The sequence below is a fragment of the Malus domestica genome, chromosome 16 (assembly GCF_042453785.1).
Source record: "Malus domestica chromosome 16, GDT2T_hap1".
Lineage (NCBI taxonomy): Eukaryota > Viridiplantae > Streptophyta > Magnoliopsida > Rosales > Rosaceae > Malus > Malus domestica.
The window spans coordinates 296,384-312,971 of record NC_091676.1 but is presented as its reverse complement, the minus strand read 5'-3'; the positions used below and the strand labels follow the sequence as shown (position 1 = coordinate 312,971).

The 16,588-nt window shown below is 41.9% G+C and overlaps 2 protein-coding genes and 1 non-coding gene across 4 annotated transcripts; 2 read left to right on the top strand and 1 right to left on the bottom strand.

The window, feature by feature from the left end:
* Positions 1–397: 397 nt before the first annotated feature.
* TRNAA-AGC (transfer RNA alanine (anticodon AGC)) lies at positions 398–470 on the bottom strand. The gene has a single exon. It is a non-coding gene; the product is annotated as a tRNA-Ala (tRNA).
* LOC103403404 (photosystem II stability/assembly factor HCF136, chloroplastic) lies at positions 399–3,445 on the top strand. Its single transcript, XM_008342229.4, has 9 exons — positions 399–978; positions 1,154–1,389; positions 1,582–1,712; positions 1,924–2,056; positions 2,220–2,342; positions 2,453–2,527; positions 2,639–2,754; positions 3,018–3,102; positions 3,187–3,445. Exons 1-8 carry the CDS (start codon positions 633–635, stop codon positions 3,082–3,084), a joined length of 1,227 nt encoding a protein of 408 aa, XP_008340451.1. The 5' UTR covers positions 399–632; the 3' UTR covers positions 3,085–3,102; positions 3,187–3,445.
* A 9,240-nt stretch (positions 3,446–12,685) lies between these two features.
* LOC103425598 (superoxide dismutase [Fe] 3, chloroplastic-like) lies at positions 12,686–15,913 on the top strand. 2 transcript variants are annotated; one of them, XM_008363689.4, is made up of 9 exons: positions 12,686–12,894; positions 12,981–13,124; positions 13,321–13,410; positions 13,810–14,001; positions 14,442–14,613; positions 14,846–14,919; positions 14,997–15,023; positions 15,172–15,195; positions 15,277–15,913. In XM_008363689.4, exons 2-9 carry the CDS (start codon positions 13,029–13,031, stop codon positions 15,400–15,402), a joined length of 801 nt encoding a protein of 266 aa, XP_008361911.1. In that variant the 5' UTR covers positions 12,686–12,894; positions 12,981–13,028; the 3' UTR covers positions 15,403–15,913. The 2 variants fall into 2 exon arrangements, with proteins under 2 accessions (XP_008361911.1, XP_008361912.1); XM_008363690.4 differs by having other exon boundaries at positions 12,766–12,894; positions 12,986–13,124.
* The last annotated feature ends 675 nt before the right edge of the window (positions 15,914–16,588 follow it).

Below are 16,588 nucleotides of genomic sequence, written 5' to 3'. Positions count from 1 at the left end.
ATGCTTGGAGTTTTTCAATTTGGCCTCTCAGAAAAAAAATGGATTTAGGTTTCGATGTTTAGTCCATATAAAAAAGGACTTTTTCCATTGATGCGCAAACTTCTGTGGTAATTACAGAGCAGGTGAAAAGGTGGAGCCTATGACACAAATTTGGCCTTCAAAGATCTCATGTTTTGCACGTGATTATTTAACTGTTAAATTAACAGAAAATATAACACTTAATAAATCTATCATTTGACAATATAAAAAAAATATATCAAATGTGTAAAATTGCAAAATGAGATTGAAATGTTTTAAAAATGTGCATGAAAAGTGCAATAACACTTTTTTGAATTGCTAAACAGTAATTTAATACCAAAAAAAAAAATTTAAAACACAAAAAATTAGGCAAAAAGAATGGAGAAGTGGGGTATCGATCCCCATACCTCTCGCATGCTAAGCGAGCGCTCTACCATCTGAGCTACATCCCCTGTTGATCCTTCTTTATTGCTTTACTTATTATAGACTGACATAATAGATACTTTATAAGGTCTATCCACGTGGATGTTTCCGAAATCACCCGCGAAGCCATGCATCTTTGTTCCGGATAAGAGGGATAAGAGAGGGGTCTAGACTCGAGCGAGATAGAGAGTATGAAAATGGCGACTTCTCTGCAACTGACGACGGACTTCTCCAAACCAACAATTCACCTGAAACCCTCTCTCGAATTCGCAACCACTCCTCGCCGTTTCCGGACCTCTCTATCTATACCTCGAGCTTCTTCTTCGTCCTCCGATTCTTCCCTCGTCAGTCGCAGACACTTCGTTTCTGAGACGGCGGCGCTGTCTCTATCCCTCACCACTTTGCCGCTGTTCGGATCCGTACTGCCGGCCAAGGCGGAGGATCCCGCGCTTTCGGAGTGGGAGAAAGTTTCCCTTCCTATCGACCCCGGGGTCGTCCTCCTCGACATTGCTTTTGTACCCGAGGACCCCAAGCACGGTAAACCCAATTTCTCTCTCCCTCTCTCCCTCTCTCTCTCTCTCTCTCTCTACAATCTGTTGTTTGGCTCCTCAGAAAATGCATGCGATAAAATTCCAAGTGCTGTTAGTTAATGCTAAAATTCATATTATCTGGAATTAAAATTGAGTATTTGTTGGTTAATTTATGTGGGTAGGTTTTCTTTTGGGGACCAGGCAAACCCTTTTAGAGACGAAGGATGGCGGAGAAACTTGGGTTCAGCGTTCGATTCCGTCAGCTGAAGATGAAGATTTTAATTACAGATTCAATGCCATAAGCTTCAAAGGGAAGGAGGGTTGGATTGTTGGAAAGCCTGCAATTCTGTTGCACACCTCTGATTCCGGAGACAGCTGGGAAAGGATACCGCTAAGCTCTCAGCTTCCTGGAGATATGGTAAATCTTTCTATTACTCATTTAATCTCAAATATCCCCTTTTAGCGTGATTCTATGCAATTTAAGTGATAGCTGATATCCGTGATGCAGTTTCTTACGAAGTAATGAAAACATTGGATGAAGTAATCAACATTGTTTTCCGTTTGGATATTGGTAAGCTGAGATAAGCCTATCTGTTTGTAATGTTTCCAGGTGTATATAAAGGCAACTGGTGAGAAGAGTGCAGAGATGGTGACTGACGAAGGTGCAATTTATGTGACATCAAACAGAGGCTACAACTGGAGGGCTGCTGTTCAGGAGACTGTTTCCGCTACTCTTAATAGGTATGTTTTCATTCAGTGGTCGGATTAAAGATTATAGTTGGAAACTTAAGACGTTCACACAATATTTCGAAGTTTGAGATTTTACGTATATCGTGAATATCTGAGATGGTTTCTTTTCGTTTTCCTCAGATTTTCATATTGTTTAAGTTGGTTGCTCTTTTATTGACGATACAAAGGCAACAAGTTTCATGTATCTCCATTGCTTTTTCAGAACAGTTTCTAGTGGAATTAGTGGTGCAAGTTACTACACTGGAACTTTTAATTCTGTGAATCGCTCACCCGATGGAAAATATGTTGCCGTCTCAAGCCGCGGTAATTTCTATCTCACTTGGGAGCCTGGCCAGGTGAGTTTCTCTTTTTCCATGCAATATGGCTTTTCCTTCTGTCTAATCACTGTGTTTTATCTTTTACCCCCTGAAAATTCAGATGCAGTAAGTTTGTGGGATATACTCATGCACTCATGTTAACTGTGAAGCCTGTGATTCATTGCCTTCTTTACATTTTCAGCCATACTGGCAGCCACATAACAGAACAATTGCAAGAAGAATTCAAAACATGGGATGGAGAGCCGATGGTGGTCTTTGGCTCCTTGTTCGTGGAGGGGGACTTTATCTGAGCAAAGGTACCGGGGTAAGTAAATACTGTTTTTCCCTGTGACCTTATCATGCAAGAAGAATAATTCACCTTGTAACCTTGTCACTCTCATAGCATAGAAGCTAAGATATTGCTTATTATTTCAGTTAACAGAGGATTTTGAAGAAGTTCCAGTCCAAAGCCGGGGTTTTGGCATTCTTGATGTCGGGTACCGATCAAAGGTAATGGTTTTCCGTTCATGTGCTTGTCTGGTCTCCTTCAATTACTGTAATCAGAACCCTTCTAGTGTAATTAGTTTTTACATGTTTAGTGACTGTTTTTGTACTACGCAGGATGAGGCTTGGGCAGCCGGGGGAAGTGGGATTTTACTGCAGACTACCAATGGTGGCAAGACATGGACCCGTGACAAAGCAGCGGACAATATTGCAGCCAATCTATACTCTGTAAAGTAAGTCTAATCTCTCCAGACGTTTGTCTATGAATTTGGTATTTGGTATTCCCCTTAGGAACTATTATTGATAATCCAAAATCTAATTGTGCACTCCTCATGTGGTACAAGAGAATATTTCTTTCTAAATATAGAAAGTTTGAAGTGCCCGATTAGATTTATGGAGTGCCAATAGCAATTCTTTTTAGCGATCGTACCGCGAGAGATTTTTCAATGGATTCGAAATACTGCAACTTGGTGTTGTAATTTCTATACTGCTGCAGGTTTATTGATGACAAAAAAGGATTTGTGCTGGGGAATGACGGGGTCTTGCTTCGGTATCTTGGATAAAGTTTTAATCTACGCACGGTAATTATTTTAAGTGCTCTTGGGCGTTCTAAGATAAATCATCTCGTCATTTAGAATCGTTCATTGACATGTGTATTTATGCAGGTTTAAGAATGGTGCTTTTGCAATTTTGTACTGGTGACATAGCACATATATGATCGATCAGGTATCCAAAGCTGCGAAGTGGAGAGGGGTCAATGCCTCATTCATTTGATATTGTAATTTTTCTGTAATTATAACCTTCCGCGGACACATACTTTGAAATATATTTTTACACGCTCACAGTAAGATAATTTGTATAAGCCATTTGAAAGGGATCTATCCATCCATTGATTGACTTCTTAAGTAAATTTTCTTTGGTTTACTCCTCTGGAGAAAAGAGCATCTTCGAATTCGAAATGTCTATACCACGGAAAACCAGACGAAACGATAAATGGTATACCACGAAATTGGTACAAGGAAAATGTTGTGCTAGGATAACACCAAACCAATTGGAACCAATTCAAGCTAATCCACAAGAAATATATCAAATGGAATGCAAGAACAAAATATAAAATACACCAAGATTTTAACGAGGTTCCTCAACAGTCAGTTTAACTTGAGTACGTCCTCGGAGTAGTAGGAGCTCACCCAATAATCCACTATCAACCAAATGGGAGTTTACAAAGTGTTGTCAATCTCACAACCTAAAACTCCAATACAACCAATAACTTTCACACACCAAAGAACCAAATAGAGAATGAAATATTGTGAATAATTTCCTCTCTATACGAAGCTCAAAGCTAATACAACAAATACAACTTTGATGAATGATTACTAACCGAAGAGAGGTGCTCTCTTCCAATGAGGAATGCAGCACTCCTTCTCTGCTCGGATGCTCTGCTACTCTGTTCTCTGAGCAGAGTTGGGCTTCACCAAAAAACAAATGATGCTTTCTCTACTTCTCCAAAGGCAAAGGCAAAGGGTGGAAGTAAAAAACCAAATTCTCTGCCTTTGAAAATTCAACAAATCAAAAGGAAACATGATCATTTGTCTCCTCATAATGATGTTCCCACATCTTTATGTCCTCATTTTTTATTATATGCACCGAAAGGTTTTTGGCCACTTGACCGGATAAAGGAGGAGGGGGAGGGCAGGAGGGGGAGGGCGTCAGGTAGTCGACAGCCGGCACTCCATGATCACGTCGAATCCTTATGAAAATGAATCCAGAACAAAATCGCGCTAAAGCTAGGGCGTCACCCGTAAGTGGCGCGCTGTGTGGCCTGAGCACAGTGATAAGTGAGCAAGGGTCGCTGTATCTCCATCGGCACCCGGATGCAGTGTTAAATGAGCAAGGGGGCCATATAAACTTCTTTTCGAACGACTCCACTCAAAGTTGTTTGGGAGCATATGCTCCTATCAACTTTACCCGGGACACACAAAAGAAGTACTTTGATCCTATTAGACGGGGGAGGGTGAAGAAGCTAGGACAGAAAGGTAGAGCTCAAGGGAGCAAAATGCGTTTAGGAACGTGGAATATAGGAACCTTAACGGGAAAATCTATGGAAGTAGTGGAAGTTATGGTGAGGAGAAGGATAAATATTATGTGCCTACAAGAAACTAAGTGGGTTGGTAGTAAGGCAAAGGATCTAGAAAACTCAGGGTTTAAACTTTGGTATTCGGGCACAAATAGAACGAGAAACGGTGTTGGCATCATCGTGGACAAGACCTTGGTACAAGATGTTGTAGATGTCAAGAGGGTAGGAGATAGAATCATGGCAATCAAGATTGTAATAGGACAAGAACTTATCAATGTGATTAGTGCGTACGCACCTCAAGTAGGGTTGGATACGAGTTCGAAGGAGAAATTTTGGGAAGATCTTGGAGACTTGGTGCAAGGAATTGCTCAGACGGAGAAGTTATTTATAGGAGGAGATTTAAATGGACACGTGGGCAGGGAGACAGGCAACTATGGAGGTTTTCATGGTGGCCATGGTTTTGGGGAGAGAAACGAGGATGGGGAAGCTATCTTGGATTTTGCAATGGCATATGATCTCTTATTAGCCAACACCTTCTTTAAGAAGAGAGAAGAACATGTGATCACCTACAAGAGTGGGTCGTCAAAAACACAAATAGATTTTCTTCTAATGAGGAAAGGGGATCGTATAACTTGTAAGGATTGCAAAGTTATACCAGGAGAGAGCGTGGCTAATCAACATCGCTTGTTGGTGATGGATGTACATATCAAAAGCGTAAGACAAAAGAACAAGACTTGGAAGTGCCCAAGGACTAGATGGTGGAATCTAAAAGAAGAAAAACAAGCCATTTTCAAAGAGAAGGTAATCACCCAATGTGTGTGGGATAGAGAGGGGGAAGCTAGCCAAATGTGGGATTCCATGGCTAGTTGTATCCGAAAAGTAGCAAAAGAGGTATTAGGAGAGTCCAAGGGCTTTGCCCCACACCAAAAGGAATCTTGGTGGTGGAATGAGGAGGTACAAACAAAGGTGAAGGCTAAGAAGGAATGTTGTAAAGCCTTATACAAGGAGAGGACCGATGAAAATGGTGAAAGGTATAGAAAAGCGAAGCAAGAGGCGAAGAAAGCTGTCAGAGAAGCTAAGTTAGCGGCTTACGACGATATGTATAAACGACTAGATACCAAAGAAGGAGAGTTGGATATCTATAAACTATCTAGAGCAAGGGAAAAGAAGACAATGGACCTAAACCAAGTGAGGTGCATCAAGGATGAGGATGGAAAGGTTCTTGCTACAGAGAACGCGGTTAAAGACAGATGGAGAGGTTATTTTCATAATCTTTTCAATGAAGGACATGAAATGAGTGCTTCTTTAGGGGAGTTGAGTAACTCCGAAGAGTGTAGAAACTACTCTTTTTATCGTCGAATCCGGAAGGAAGAAGTGGTTGTAGCTTTGAAGAAGATGAAGCATAAAAAAGCAATAGGCCCAGACGATATACCAATCGAAGTGTGGAAACTTTTGGGAGAGACAGGTATAACATGGCTCACTGACCTTTTCAATAGGATTTTGAAAACGAAGAAGATGCCAAATGAGTGGCGAACGAGCACTTTGGTGCCTATCTACAAGAATAAGGGCGACGTACAAAATTGCATGAACTATAGGGGTATTAAGCTAATGAGTCATACAATGAAGCTCTGGGAGAGAGTCATTGAGCATAGATTGAGGCAAGAGACACGGGTTTCGGACAACCAATTCGGGTTCATGCCAGGGCGCTCAACCATGGAGGCAATCTATCTCTTACGAAGATTGATGGAAAGATATAGAGATGGGAAAAAGGATTTACACATGGTCTTTATAGATTTGGAAAAAGCGTATGATAGGGTCCCAAGAGACATTCTTTGGAGGATTTTAGAGAAGAAAGGAGTACGAGTAGCATATATCCAAGCTATAAAGGATATGTATGAAGGAGCAAAGACTGCCGTAAGAACTCATGAAGGACAAACCGAAAGCTTTCCCATAACTGTAGGATTACATCAAGGCTCATCCTTAAGTCCTTACCTTTTTGCGTTGGTAATGGATGAGTTAACAGGACATATTCAAGATGATATTCCTTGGTGTATGCTTTTCGCAGACGATATAGTGTTGATAGATGAAACTCAGGAAGGGGTAAATGCAAAGCTTAACCTTTGGAGAGAAGTGTTGGAATCTAAAGGTCTTCGCTTAAGCCGATCAAAGACAGAATATATGGAGTGCAAGTTCAGTGCAAATGGAGGCCAAAACGAGTTAGGGGTGAGGATCGGAGATCAAGAAATACCAAAGAGCGACCGTTTTCGTTACCTAGGATCTATCTTGCAAAAGAACGGAGAATTAGATGGAGATCTCAACCATAGAATACAAGCTGGATGGATGAAGTGGAAGAATGCATCCGGCGTGTTATGTGACCGCCGTATGCCACTGAAGCTCAAGGGAAAATTTTATAGGACGGCAATAAGGCCGGCGATGCTGTATGGCACAGAATGTTGGGCGGTGAAACATCAACACGTACACAAAATGGGTGTAGCGGAGATGCGGATGCTTCGTTGGATGTGTGGGCACACGAGAAAGGATAAGATTAGGAATGAGGATATCCGGGGTAAAGTAGGAGTAGCCGAAATTGAAGGAAAGATGAGAGAAAATCGGTTACGGTGGTTTGGACATGTGCAAAGAAGGCATACTGACGCTCCGATTAGAAGATGCGACTATGGGACAGAGGTTCAGGGCCGAAGGGGTAGAGGAAGACCTAGGAAAACTTTGGAAGAGACTCTAAGAAAAGACTTAGAGTACTTGGATCTAACGAAGGACATGACACAGGATCGAGCACAATGGCGTTCTAAGATTCATATAGCCGATCCCACTCAGTGACTTGGATTTTCCAAGTCTCCAACCGAGAAGTTTTCCTCACTCGGAAAATTAAGGGAACACTACCCCAACCTACATGCTCTACTCAGAAAGCTTCAACATACAAGCTTCAACAAAAGAAAATTCAAAGAACTTAGCGAATAAGGTTTTGGTGTATCTAACACAATACGTTGAAATGAAGGAAATCTTATTTATTGATATCCCCGATAAGCTACAAATATGTACATATACATGAGTCAAAATAAACACACAAGAGGGAGCCTTCACAAAGGTTGCTTAGGAGAAGTCTCAGAAGTCGGTAGAGCCCCAGAAAGAGAAGGCACCGGAGGGGGATCATTTGGAGCCTCAGTACTGGACAGAACCCTAGAAGGAGGAGGCATCAGAGGTTGATCATTTGGAGCTTCATTACGCGGTACAGTCCCAGAAGACGAAGGCAATAAATGCCTTTGGAACAAACCCACAAATCTCTGATGATCAAGTAAAACCTGACCATCAGTTTCCTTCATCTGGTCAAGCTTCCTCTTCATGTTTGTAGCATAGTCATGTGCGAGCCGGTGCAACTGTTTATTCTCATGCTTGAGCCCTCTAATCTCCTGTTTGAGACTCATCACTTCAGCCGCCAATGATTCAACTTGGCGGGTTCGAGCAAATAGGCGTTGGGCCATATTAGACACAGAACCTGCACACTGAACACTGAGAGCCAGCGAATCCTTAACAGCTAACTCATAAGACCGTTTGGAAAGTAGTCTGTTATCTTTGGGAGTGAGAAGGTTCCTGGCCACCACCGCAGCGGTCATATCATTCTTCATCACGGAATCCCCAACGGTAAGAGGACCAGTAGGGGAGACGAAGGATGGGCGCCATATGTTGTCTGGAGAAGGCGGGGCTGCCTCTTCAACAAGGTTCAAGTCAAAACGACGGTCGGAGGGGCCAGACATTTTCAAAGGTGTTGAAGAGAGAAGAGGTCGGACAAATCAAGATCTTAGAAGTGCAAGAATGAAGCTTCTACTGGTGGAGATTCAAGTGTGCTTTGGAACTTAATGCCAGCCCCTATAAAAATCTGCACTCGACGGAGCTTCAGAAATCGAAGAGGCGCCTGCTCAGAAATCGAAGAGGCGTTTGCTTTCTCAAAAGTTGGGCTGCTCAAAGACCTCAAAGGCTGATCTCAGAAATCGAAGAGGCGCCCGCTTTCTCAAAAGCTGGGCTCCCCAGAGACCACGAGGGCCGATCTCAGAAATCGAAGAGGCACCTACTTTTCCAACCTTGTCAGCACCTGTCACACGCACACTCAGCTTTGCGGAAATTATGGGCATTCTGTCGAAGACTTCTGGGGAAGTAGAAAACACATGAATCTTACTGTTCAATCACCCACTTCCCACACGCAACAATAGCTCATGGGTACCACAGAAAACTTTGCCAAAGTTCTCTGCCAAAGTTGAGCACTTGCAGCTCCCACTACATCGCTCTGACCAAGAAGGGTAAAAGAATAGCAAAGAAACAGCACTAACAAAGTTTAGACCCATAAATTTTGAAGGTCTAGCTACCATATTATTACCCACAAGGGTAAAGGAACAGTACCACTGCTGGATAATTGGAAAGTCCCTGTGTGTCAACCTCTGTGCTTCGTGGCAAGGTAGACTAGCAAACATGCCCAACCTTTACTCACATTCGAGAAAACACTCCCAACAAGATTGCTTGCTCCAAAATCGAAGAGGCACCGTCCTCCGAATCTCGAGAGCCAGACTCCCAACATGACTACTTTCTTAAAAATCGAAGAGAGGGTAAAGGAACAGTACCATTGCTGGATAATTGGAAAGTCCCTGTGTGTCAACCTCTGTGCTTCGTGGCAAGGTAGACTAGCAAACATGCCCAACCTTTACTCACATTCGAGAAAACACTCCCAACAAGATTGCTTGCTCCAAAATCGAAGAGGCACCGCCCTCCGAATCTCGAGAGCCAGACTCCCAACATGATTACTTTCTCAAAAATCGAAGAGACACTGCTCCCCGAATCTTCGAGAGCCAGACCCCCAGCACGATTGCTTTCTCAAAAATCGATGAGGCATCGTTCTCCGAATCAATCGAAGAGGCGCTCGCTTTCTCAAAAGCTGGACTGCTCAGAGACCACGAGGGCCGATCTCAGAAATCGAAGAGGCACCTACTTTTCTAGCCTTGTCAGCACCTGTCACACGCACACTCAGCTTTGCAGAAATTATGGGCATTCTGTCGAAGACTTCTGGTGAAGTGGAAAGCACATGAATCTTACTGTTCAATCACCCACTTCCTACACACAACAATAGCTCATGGGTACCACAGATAACTTTGCCAAAGTTCTCTGCCAAAGTTGAGCACGTGAAGCTTGCAGCTCCCACTACATCGCTCTGACCAAGAAAGGTAAAAGAATAGCAAAGAAACAGCACTAACAAAGTTTAGACACATAAATTTTGAAGGTCTAGCTACCATATTATTACCCACAAGGGTAAAGGAACAGTACCACTGCTGGATAATTGGAAAGTCCCTGTTTGTCAACCTCTGTGCTTCGTGGCAAGGTAGACTAGCAAACATGCCCAACCTTTACTCACATTCGAGAAAACACTCCCAACAAGATTGCTTGCTCCAAAATCGAAGAGGCACCGTCCTCCGAATCTCGAGAGCCAGACTCCCAGCATGACTACTTTCTCAAAATCGAAGAGAGGGTAAAGGAACAGTACCATTGCTGGATAATTGGAAAGTCCCTGTGTGTCAACCTTTGTGCTTCGTGGCAAGGTAGACTAGCAAACATGCCCAACCTTTACTCACATTCGAGACAACACTCCCAACAAGATTGCTTGCTCCAAAATCGAAGAGGCACCGCCCTCCGAATCTCGAGAGCCAGACTCCCAACATGATTACTTTCTCAAAAATCGAAGAGACACTGCTCTCCGAATCTCGAGAGCCAGACCCCCAGCATGATTGCTTTCGCAAAAATCGAAAAGGCATCGTTCTCCGAATCTCGAGAGCCAGATACCACAGACCACTTTTTCAAAGTGCTCTGACAGAGTTAAAACATGTGAAACTGGTAGCTCCCACTACCGTGCTATGACCAAGCAGGGTAAAGGAATAGCATTACTACTTGTTAGGGAGACTCCTATATATGTCGACCTTCATCCCCAACGGACAGGCAGACCTGCAAAAATGCTCAACCCTTCATCATATCTGAGAGGGCACTCCCAACGAAGCCTTTCGAAATATTCAGCTTTCTTTCCCCCCGATAATACCTCTGCAAACAAGCTATACTAGAGCAAGAATATCTCATATCATCAGGGTTAAAAGCAAGAGTATCCCATATCATGCTTTTTCCCTGTCTTTTCCTTTGGCCTTGTTTTTACCTGCAAGACAAGGAGAAAGAGAGCAATCAGTCAGCACTTGGAATCAAGCTTCCAGCCAGGAACTGACTGCCTGGAACCCCTTACCTGATTACTTACCTGGCATTGCTCTCGAGTACTCATCTTCAACATCTTATGTTTCCAGGGAAGATTCCGCATCTACTTGAGGAACAGATAGGGCAAGTGCGAAGGATACAAGGAAGCATGTGGAGACAAGCGTAACAGCACACGTGCCGATACATCCATTACTCTGTCAAAAGCAAAAGTATCCCATATCAGCAGGGTGGAACGTACTCTAGATTTGATGGACTTGTTTTGACCCTCAAATTCTTCAGTCGGCCTTATACTCTGGAGGAAACCAGAAAACCCTCCAGCTCAGTTCAAGAATAAGCCTGTGGAAAGTTACTTCTTCAAAAGCAAAAGTATCTCATATCATCTCTTCTCATTTTTCTTCTCTTTATCCTTCATGCTGCTGCAAGATGGGGAGAAGGTGAACAATCAGTCGGAGCTCTGATTGCTTACCTTGTCTGTCACCTCTTTCAGCAGACCCCCTAGCTCGGCGACTTGGGGGACTCATACTACATGGTTTGTATCGCGCTTGACCAAGCCTGAAACTACAAGTAAGCTTCAAGTGAAATTGATACATTACCTTGTGCATCTCCACCAGTTAAAGATACCACCCCTGGATGGAAGAAGAGTACTTCCAGAGAAGATGCCACATCTACCTATGAGACAGATAAGGCAAGTCAAGACGACACCACACTCCGATACTTAGAAGTTTCGTGATTACGAGATCATTCTCCCACAATATTTCCTAATGTCATTTGTACTAAATCATTCACTTGTACTCACTAAAGGAGAGCTTGAACCTATGTACTTGTGTAAAGCCTTCACAATTAATGAGAACTCTTCTATTCCGTGGACGTAGCCAATCTGGGTGAACCACGTACATCTTGTGTTTGCTTTCCTATCTCTATCCATTTATATACTTATCCACACTAATGACCGGAGCAATCTAGCGAAGATCACAAAAAGCGACCGTTTTCGCTACCTAGGATCTATCTTGCAAGAGAACGGAGAATTAGATGGAGATCTCAACCATAGAATACGAGCTGGATGGATGAAGTGTAAGAATGCATCCGGCGTGTTGTGTGACCGTCGTAGGCGACTGAAGCTGAAGGGAAAATTTTATAGGACGGCAATAAGGCCAGCGATGTTGTATGGCACAGAATGTTGGGCGGTGAAGCATCAACACGTACACAAAATGGGTGTAGCGGAGATGAGGATGCTTCGTGGGATGTGTGGGCACACGAGAAAGGATAAGATTGGGAATGAGGATATCCGAGGTAAAGTAGGAGTAGCCGAAATTGTAGGAAAGATGAGAGAAAATCGGCTCCGGTGATTTGGACATGTGCAAAGAAGGCCGAATGATGCTCCGGTTCGAAGATGTGACTACGGAACAGAGGTTCAGGGCCGAAGGGGTAGAGGAAGACCTAGGAAAACTTTGGAAGAGACTCTAAGAAAAGACTTAGAGTACTTGGATCTAACGGAGGACATGACACAAAACCGAGCGCAATGGCGTTCTAGGATTCATATAGCCGACCCCACTTAGTGGGAAAAGGCTTTGTTGTTGTTGTTGTTGTTGTTGTTGACCACTAATTCAACAAAAAACGTGGCAAAATTGAAAAGTGGATAAAGGAAGGAAATTGTTGTTGATGCTTCAAAATTTAATTATGTATTTTAAATTTTCAATATTTAGAAAGAAATACTCTTATACAGTACTCTCATAGGAATGTTAAAGAATAAGTGGTAGAAAAGATGGTATCTTGAATTCCCAATTTTTGTTATACTGTCCCCGGGGAGTTAAAATCTTGGATTTTCCTTTCGGCAGTGATAGGAGGACGAAATGGTAAACAAATGGACCTGAGTCGAACGAACAGTGATTTTTCTGGTCAGAATGTAAATTGGCAATGATAGGAGGCCGAAAAAGTAAACAAATGAACAGAAAATGCAGACGAAACGATAACCCCCCTCCTTTCATATGAAAAGCTTCTCTCTCTTTCCACCGGACGCCGCTCGTCATCAACACCAACTACCAAGGTCTCTCTCTCTCTCTCTTAATTATGTTAATTATGTTAATGTTCTGTTGTTCAAGTATGTCAGCCCTCAAATTTTGCTTGTTTCAGTTCAGTTAAATCATATTTGAGTGCGAGAGGAGCAATTAAAGGAGAGCAATGATGCTCTGTTTTTCTAGTCCTTCACCTCCAAGCTCTCACCTTTTATTGACTGAATTTTCTCACTCTTTTAAGAGTTCCCAGCTTCCTCTTCCGGTACGTAATTATTGTGTACTTGGCTATTTTTCTATATAGTTTGTTGTAATTTCGTTTGTGTTTTCGCTCCTGCCGCGTTTATTTTCCCCTTATAAGTTGTAACGGATTCAAATATTCGATTGCGCTATAAAATGTGGTTTTTTGTTCACAACATTTGGTTAGAGAATGAGTGTCTGTTGGCTCTCTATTTTCTCAGTGTAAGCAGCAGAAAAGACAGCCCGATGGGTCTCCAAGAGCTTCTAGAGTTGTCGGTTACTATGGATTGAAAAACCCTCCCTATAAACTTGTAAGTAAACTACTTTCTCGTTTTGCTAAACCAATTTTTAAGGACATGAAATCGGGTTGGCCAAGTCAGCTTCTACTGTCACATTAGGTGCATGAAGAGAAGAAGTTTTTAGGTTTCCTATTTGCCTTTGTCAATGTCTTATAACCTGATTGGATTTGCAAGATACTTTAGTGATGTGACTGTTTGGTTTCTGAAGTTCGTGTGGTGTAGCATTTGATTCTATGAAGCCCTCACTTATCGCAGTTATCCATCTCGCGTTGTAAATCTTATTGTGTGGAGATTACTATTCTGTGTCCAGCTGCTTATTCTTGTCGCGTGATGATACATACATGAAATTATATTATACGTACAACATGCATATGATCTTCCCTGACTGAAGTGTAATGTTTCTTTTTTCAGGATGCTTTGGAGCCTTATATGAGTCAGAGAACATTGGAAGTTCACTGGGGAGGCCATCATCGAAACTATGTGGAAGGTCTGAACAAACAGCTGGAGAAGAGTGACGTACTATATGGCTACACTTTCGATGAACTTGTCAAAGCAACTTATAATAATGGGAATCCTTTGCCTGAATTTAACAACGCTGCTCAGGTATCTACAAAATCGTTAGCTGATTTGTATACTTTTCTTGACTGGATCATTTTTAAATGCTATCAATGAGCCTGCATAGGGGTCACTGATCAAAGATGTGGAATGTTTAGCTACAGGCTGTTATATGCTTAGTTGACTTTCTTAGGCTCAAATATACTACCACCGGACAATATGTGATACAATCATGTAGCTTGAAGCAGAACTGATTCTAAAGCTTGTTCAAATTTTTAGTTTTCCTGGTAGGTTGTTCCTAAAGGTTTAGTGCAGTTTCAGACTGGTTTAAGACTCACAAACTTGAAGTCCAGTCTTGGTCATAGCATGAAAAAATGTTGCAAACAGGTGACATGTTGTGAAAAGTGATATGCAACAAGGAAAGTTGACCTTGTTCGACATCTAATTTGGGGATTATGAGATGACATTCTTTGACTTTATCGTTGTAGGTGTGGAATCATGACTTCTTTTGGGAGTCCATGCAACCGGGAGGAGGAGAGATGCCCCAACTGGGTGTCCTTCAGCAGATAGAAAAGGATTTTGGTTCCTTTTCAAACTTCAGAGAGAAGTTTACAGAAGCAGCACTTACGCTATTTGGCTCTGGCTGGGTTTGGCTTGTTTGTAAGTCCTTTCTCATGTTTATTTCTGAACTTGTGTGAGTTAATGTGTCTGGAATTTCAAAGAATGAATTTTCCTCATATTCATTGATTGGGTAATCTCAAACTTACATTAATTTTTTCGAGTTCAACATCACTAAGTTTCTGTACTTACCTGCCAAAGAATTCATCTTGTGACCTTGTTTGCTAAATAACTCCTCTGGTTACCGATAATTTTCCTTGTTTCATTTTCCCAGTAAAGAGAGAAGAGAGACGACTTCAGATAATTAAAACTTCGAATGCCATTTGCCCAATTGTTTGGGATGACATAGTAAGTAAAACCAATTTTTCCCAATTTTTTTCTGACACTTATTTCAGCAGTTTCATTAATTATCTCTTATCCTGCAGCCAATAATCAGTTTGGATCTTTGGGAGGTGTGTAAATGATATCTCTCGCTCTCTGCTCTTTTCTACCCGCCCCACCCCCTCCTCTCTCTCTCTCTCTCTCTCTCTCTCGCGGGGAGGGAGATGAAATTTTCTTAAATATGCTAATACTTTTTCCTTTTTGCTTTCGTTCTTGCAGCATGCTTATTATCTGGATTTCAAGGTTTGTATTGGTATCAAACTTCATTTAGTTTCCACTAGGTGGCTCTAATTTTTTAATGATCCTTGGGTAACTTGTTAACAGAATGACAGGGGAAAGTACGTGGATACGTTTATGAATCATCTTGTGTCTTGGAATGCGGCAATGGCACGCATGGCTCGAGCTGAGGCCTTTGTGAATTTAAACGAACCTAACATCCCTGTGGCTTAAAAGGCTTGTAACACCTGCAGGATATTGCGGCTAACTGTTATCAAGAGGCTTCCCAATGAGTTTATGGGAGTCTAGCGAGGGTTGAGCTGGATTCGGATCATTTTTCCATAAAAAGATGTAATGCCGGTTTTGTGCCATTGGTGTCACATCTACAATGGTCTTGGTATGAGAGATGCAACCACCTTAGAGAGTAACACTGATTAGATAAAGCATATGACCACGGTTATGGTGCCTTGTACGCCTGGTTTTTATTCTCTATTTACTCATCAGTTTAAGCAGCCAGAAGAGATGGCCTGACTCATGGTTCATGAGGCGATTGCTAAACCAATGTTAGGGACACGAGATGATGAGGTTGGATGGCTAAACTTGTTTTACTGTATCACATTAGTTACATGAAGGTGAAGCACATCAAAAATCAATCGTATGTCATATAAAGTCTTAAAAAACGAGGACCATGTCGTTATCTGGGGCCTCCACATTTGTTATGGTATGCAGGAAACTTTTACGGTCAGTTTCGAGAATAGTAGTGTGGATTTGTATCTGAGCATTTTTATTTTTATCTTTTTTCTGTTGACTCGTTACTTAGGTTGAGTAGAGGCTTGCAGGCAATAAATTATGAACAAATTCGGAATTAGGTAACAATAATGAAACTGGTGTTAGGGAGGCGGCAACTGGAAGTAAATCATGAGAGCAATTAGCGCCATTGACTAGAAGCAGCTTGGACAACAAGGAATGCTAGGAACTGGAAAATAAAGCATTAACCTTTGACTTTGCGGCAAAATTAGTTTTTACTTCTCCAAGATGATCGATAGAAAAGCAATCAGATGCTACATGGCGGTGATAAACTCGTTTTATATAAACTTTCCCCCCCCCCCCCCCCACTATATAACATTGTTTAAGCAAAAACTTGGTCTAAGGTCTAACGGTCTTCTTCGTTTTTTTGTTTTTTTTTGGGTAATAACGGTCTTCTTCGTTTTGAATAGAAAATGGTGAGAGAATAAACCCGTAAAATTCTTTTGAGATTATTCCATGATTAGCGCTGGCTTAGTAAAATGAAAGGTCAAACATAAAAACGACAGCCCATTTGAATAATTGTGATTGGTTTTGGACTAAAAATGAATTCAGTTAGGAATTACTTTTCATTTACTAACCGCTTGATATCAGGTAGAAAAAACAAATAAGAAAA

Bases quoted from the DNA above. Each gene is read 5' to 3' on its own strand.
- LOC103425598 (XM_008363689.4), top strand. From the start codon at position 13,029: ATGATGCTCTGTTTTTCTAGTCCTTCACCTCCAAGCTCTCACCTTTTA. The intron at 13,411-13,809 runs GTAAGTAAACTA...TTCTTTTTTCAG, and splicing joins AAAACCCTCCCTATAAACTT to GATGCTTTGGAGCCTTATAT. The intron at 14,614-14,845 runs GTAAGTCCTTTC...TCATTTTCCCAG, and splicing joins TGGCTGGGTTTGGCTTGTTT to TAAAGAGAGAAGAGAGACGA.
- LOC103403404 (XM_008342229.4), top strand. From the start codon at position 633: ATGAAAATGGCGACTTCTCTGCAACTGACGACGGACTTCTCCAAACCA. The intron at 2,343-2,452 runs GTAAGTAAATAC...TTATTATTTCAG, and splicing joins ATCTGAGCAAAGGTACCGGG to TTAACAGAGGATTTTGAAGA. The intron at 2,755-3,017 runs GTAAGTCTAATC...ATACTGCTGCAG, and splicing joins GCCAATCTATACTCTGTAAA to GTTTATTGATGACAAAAAAG.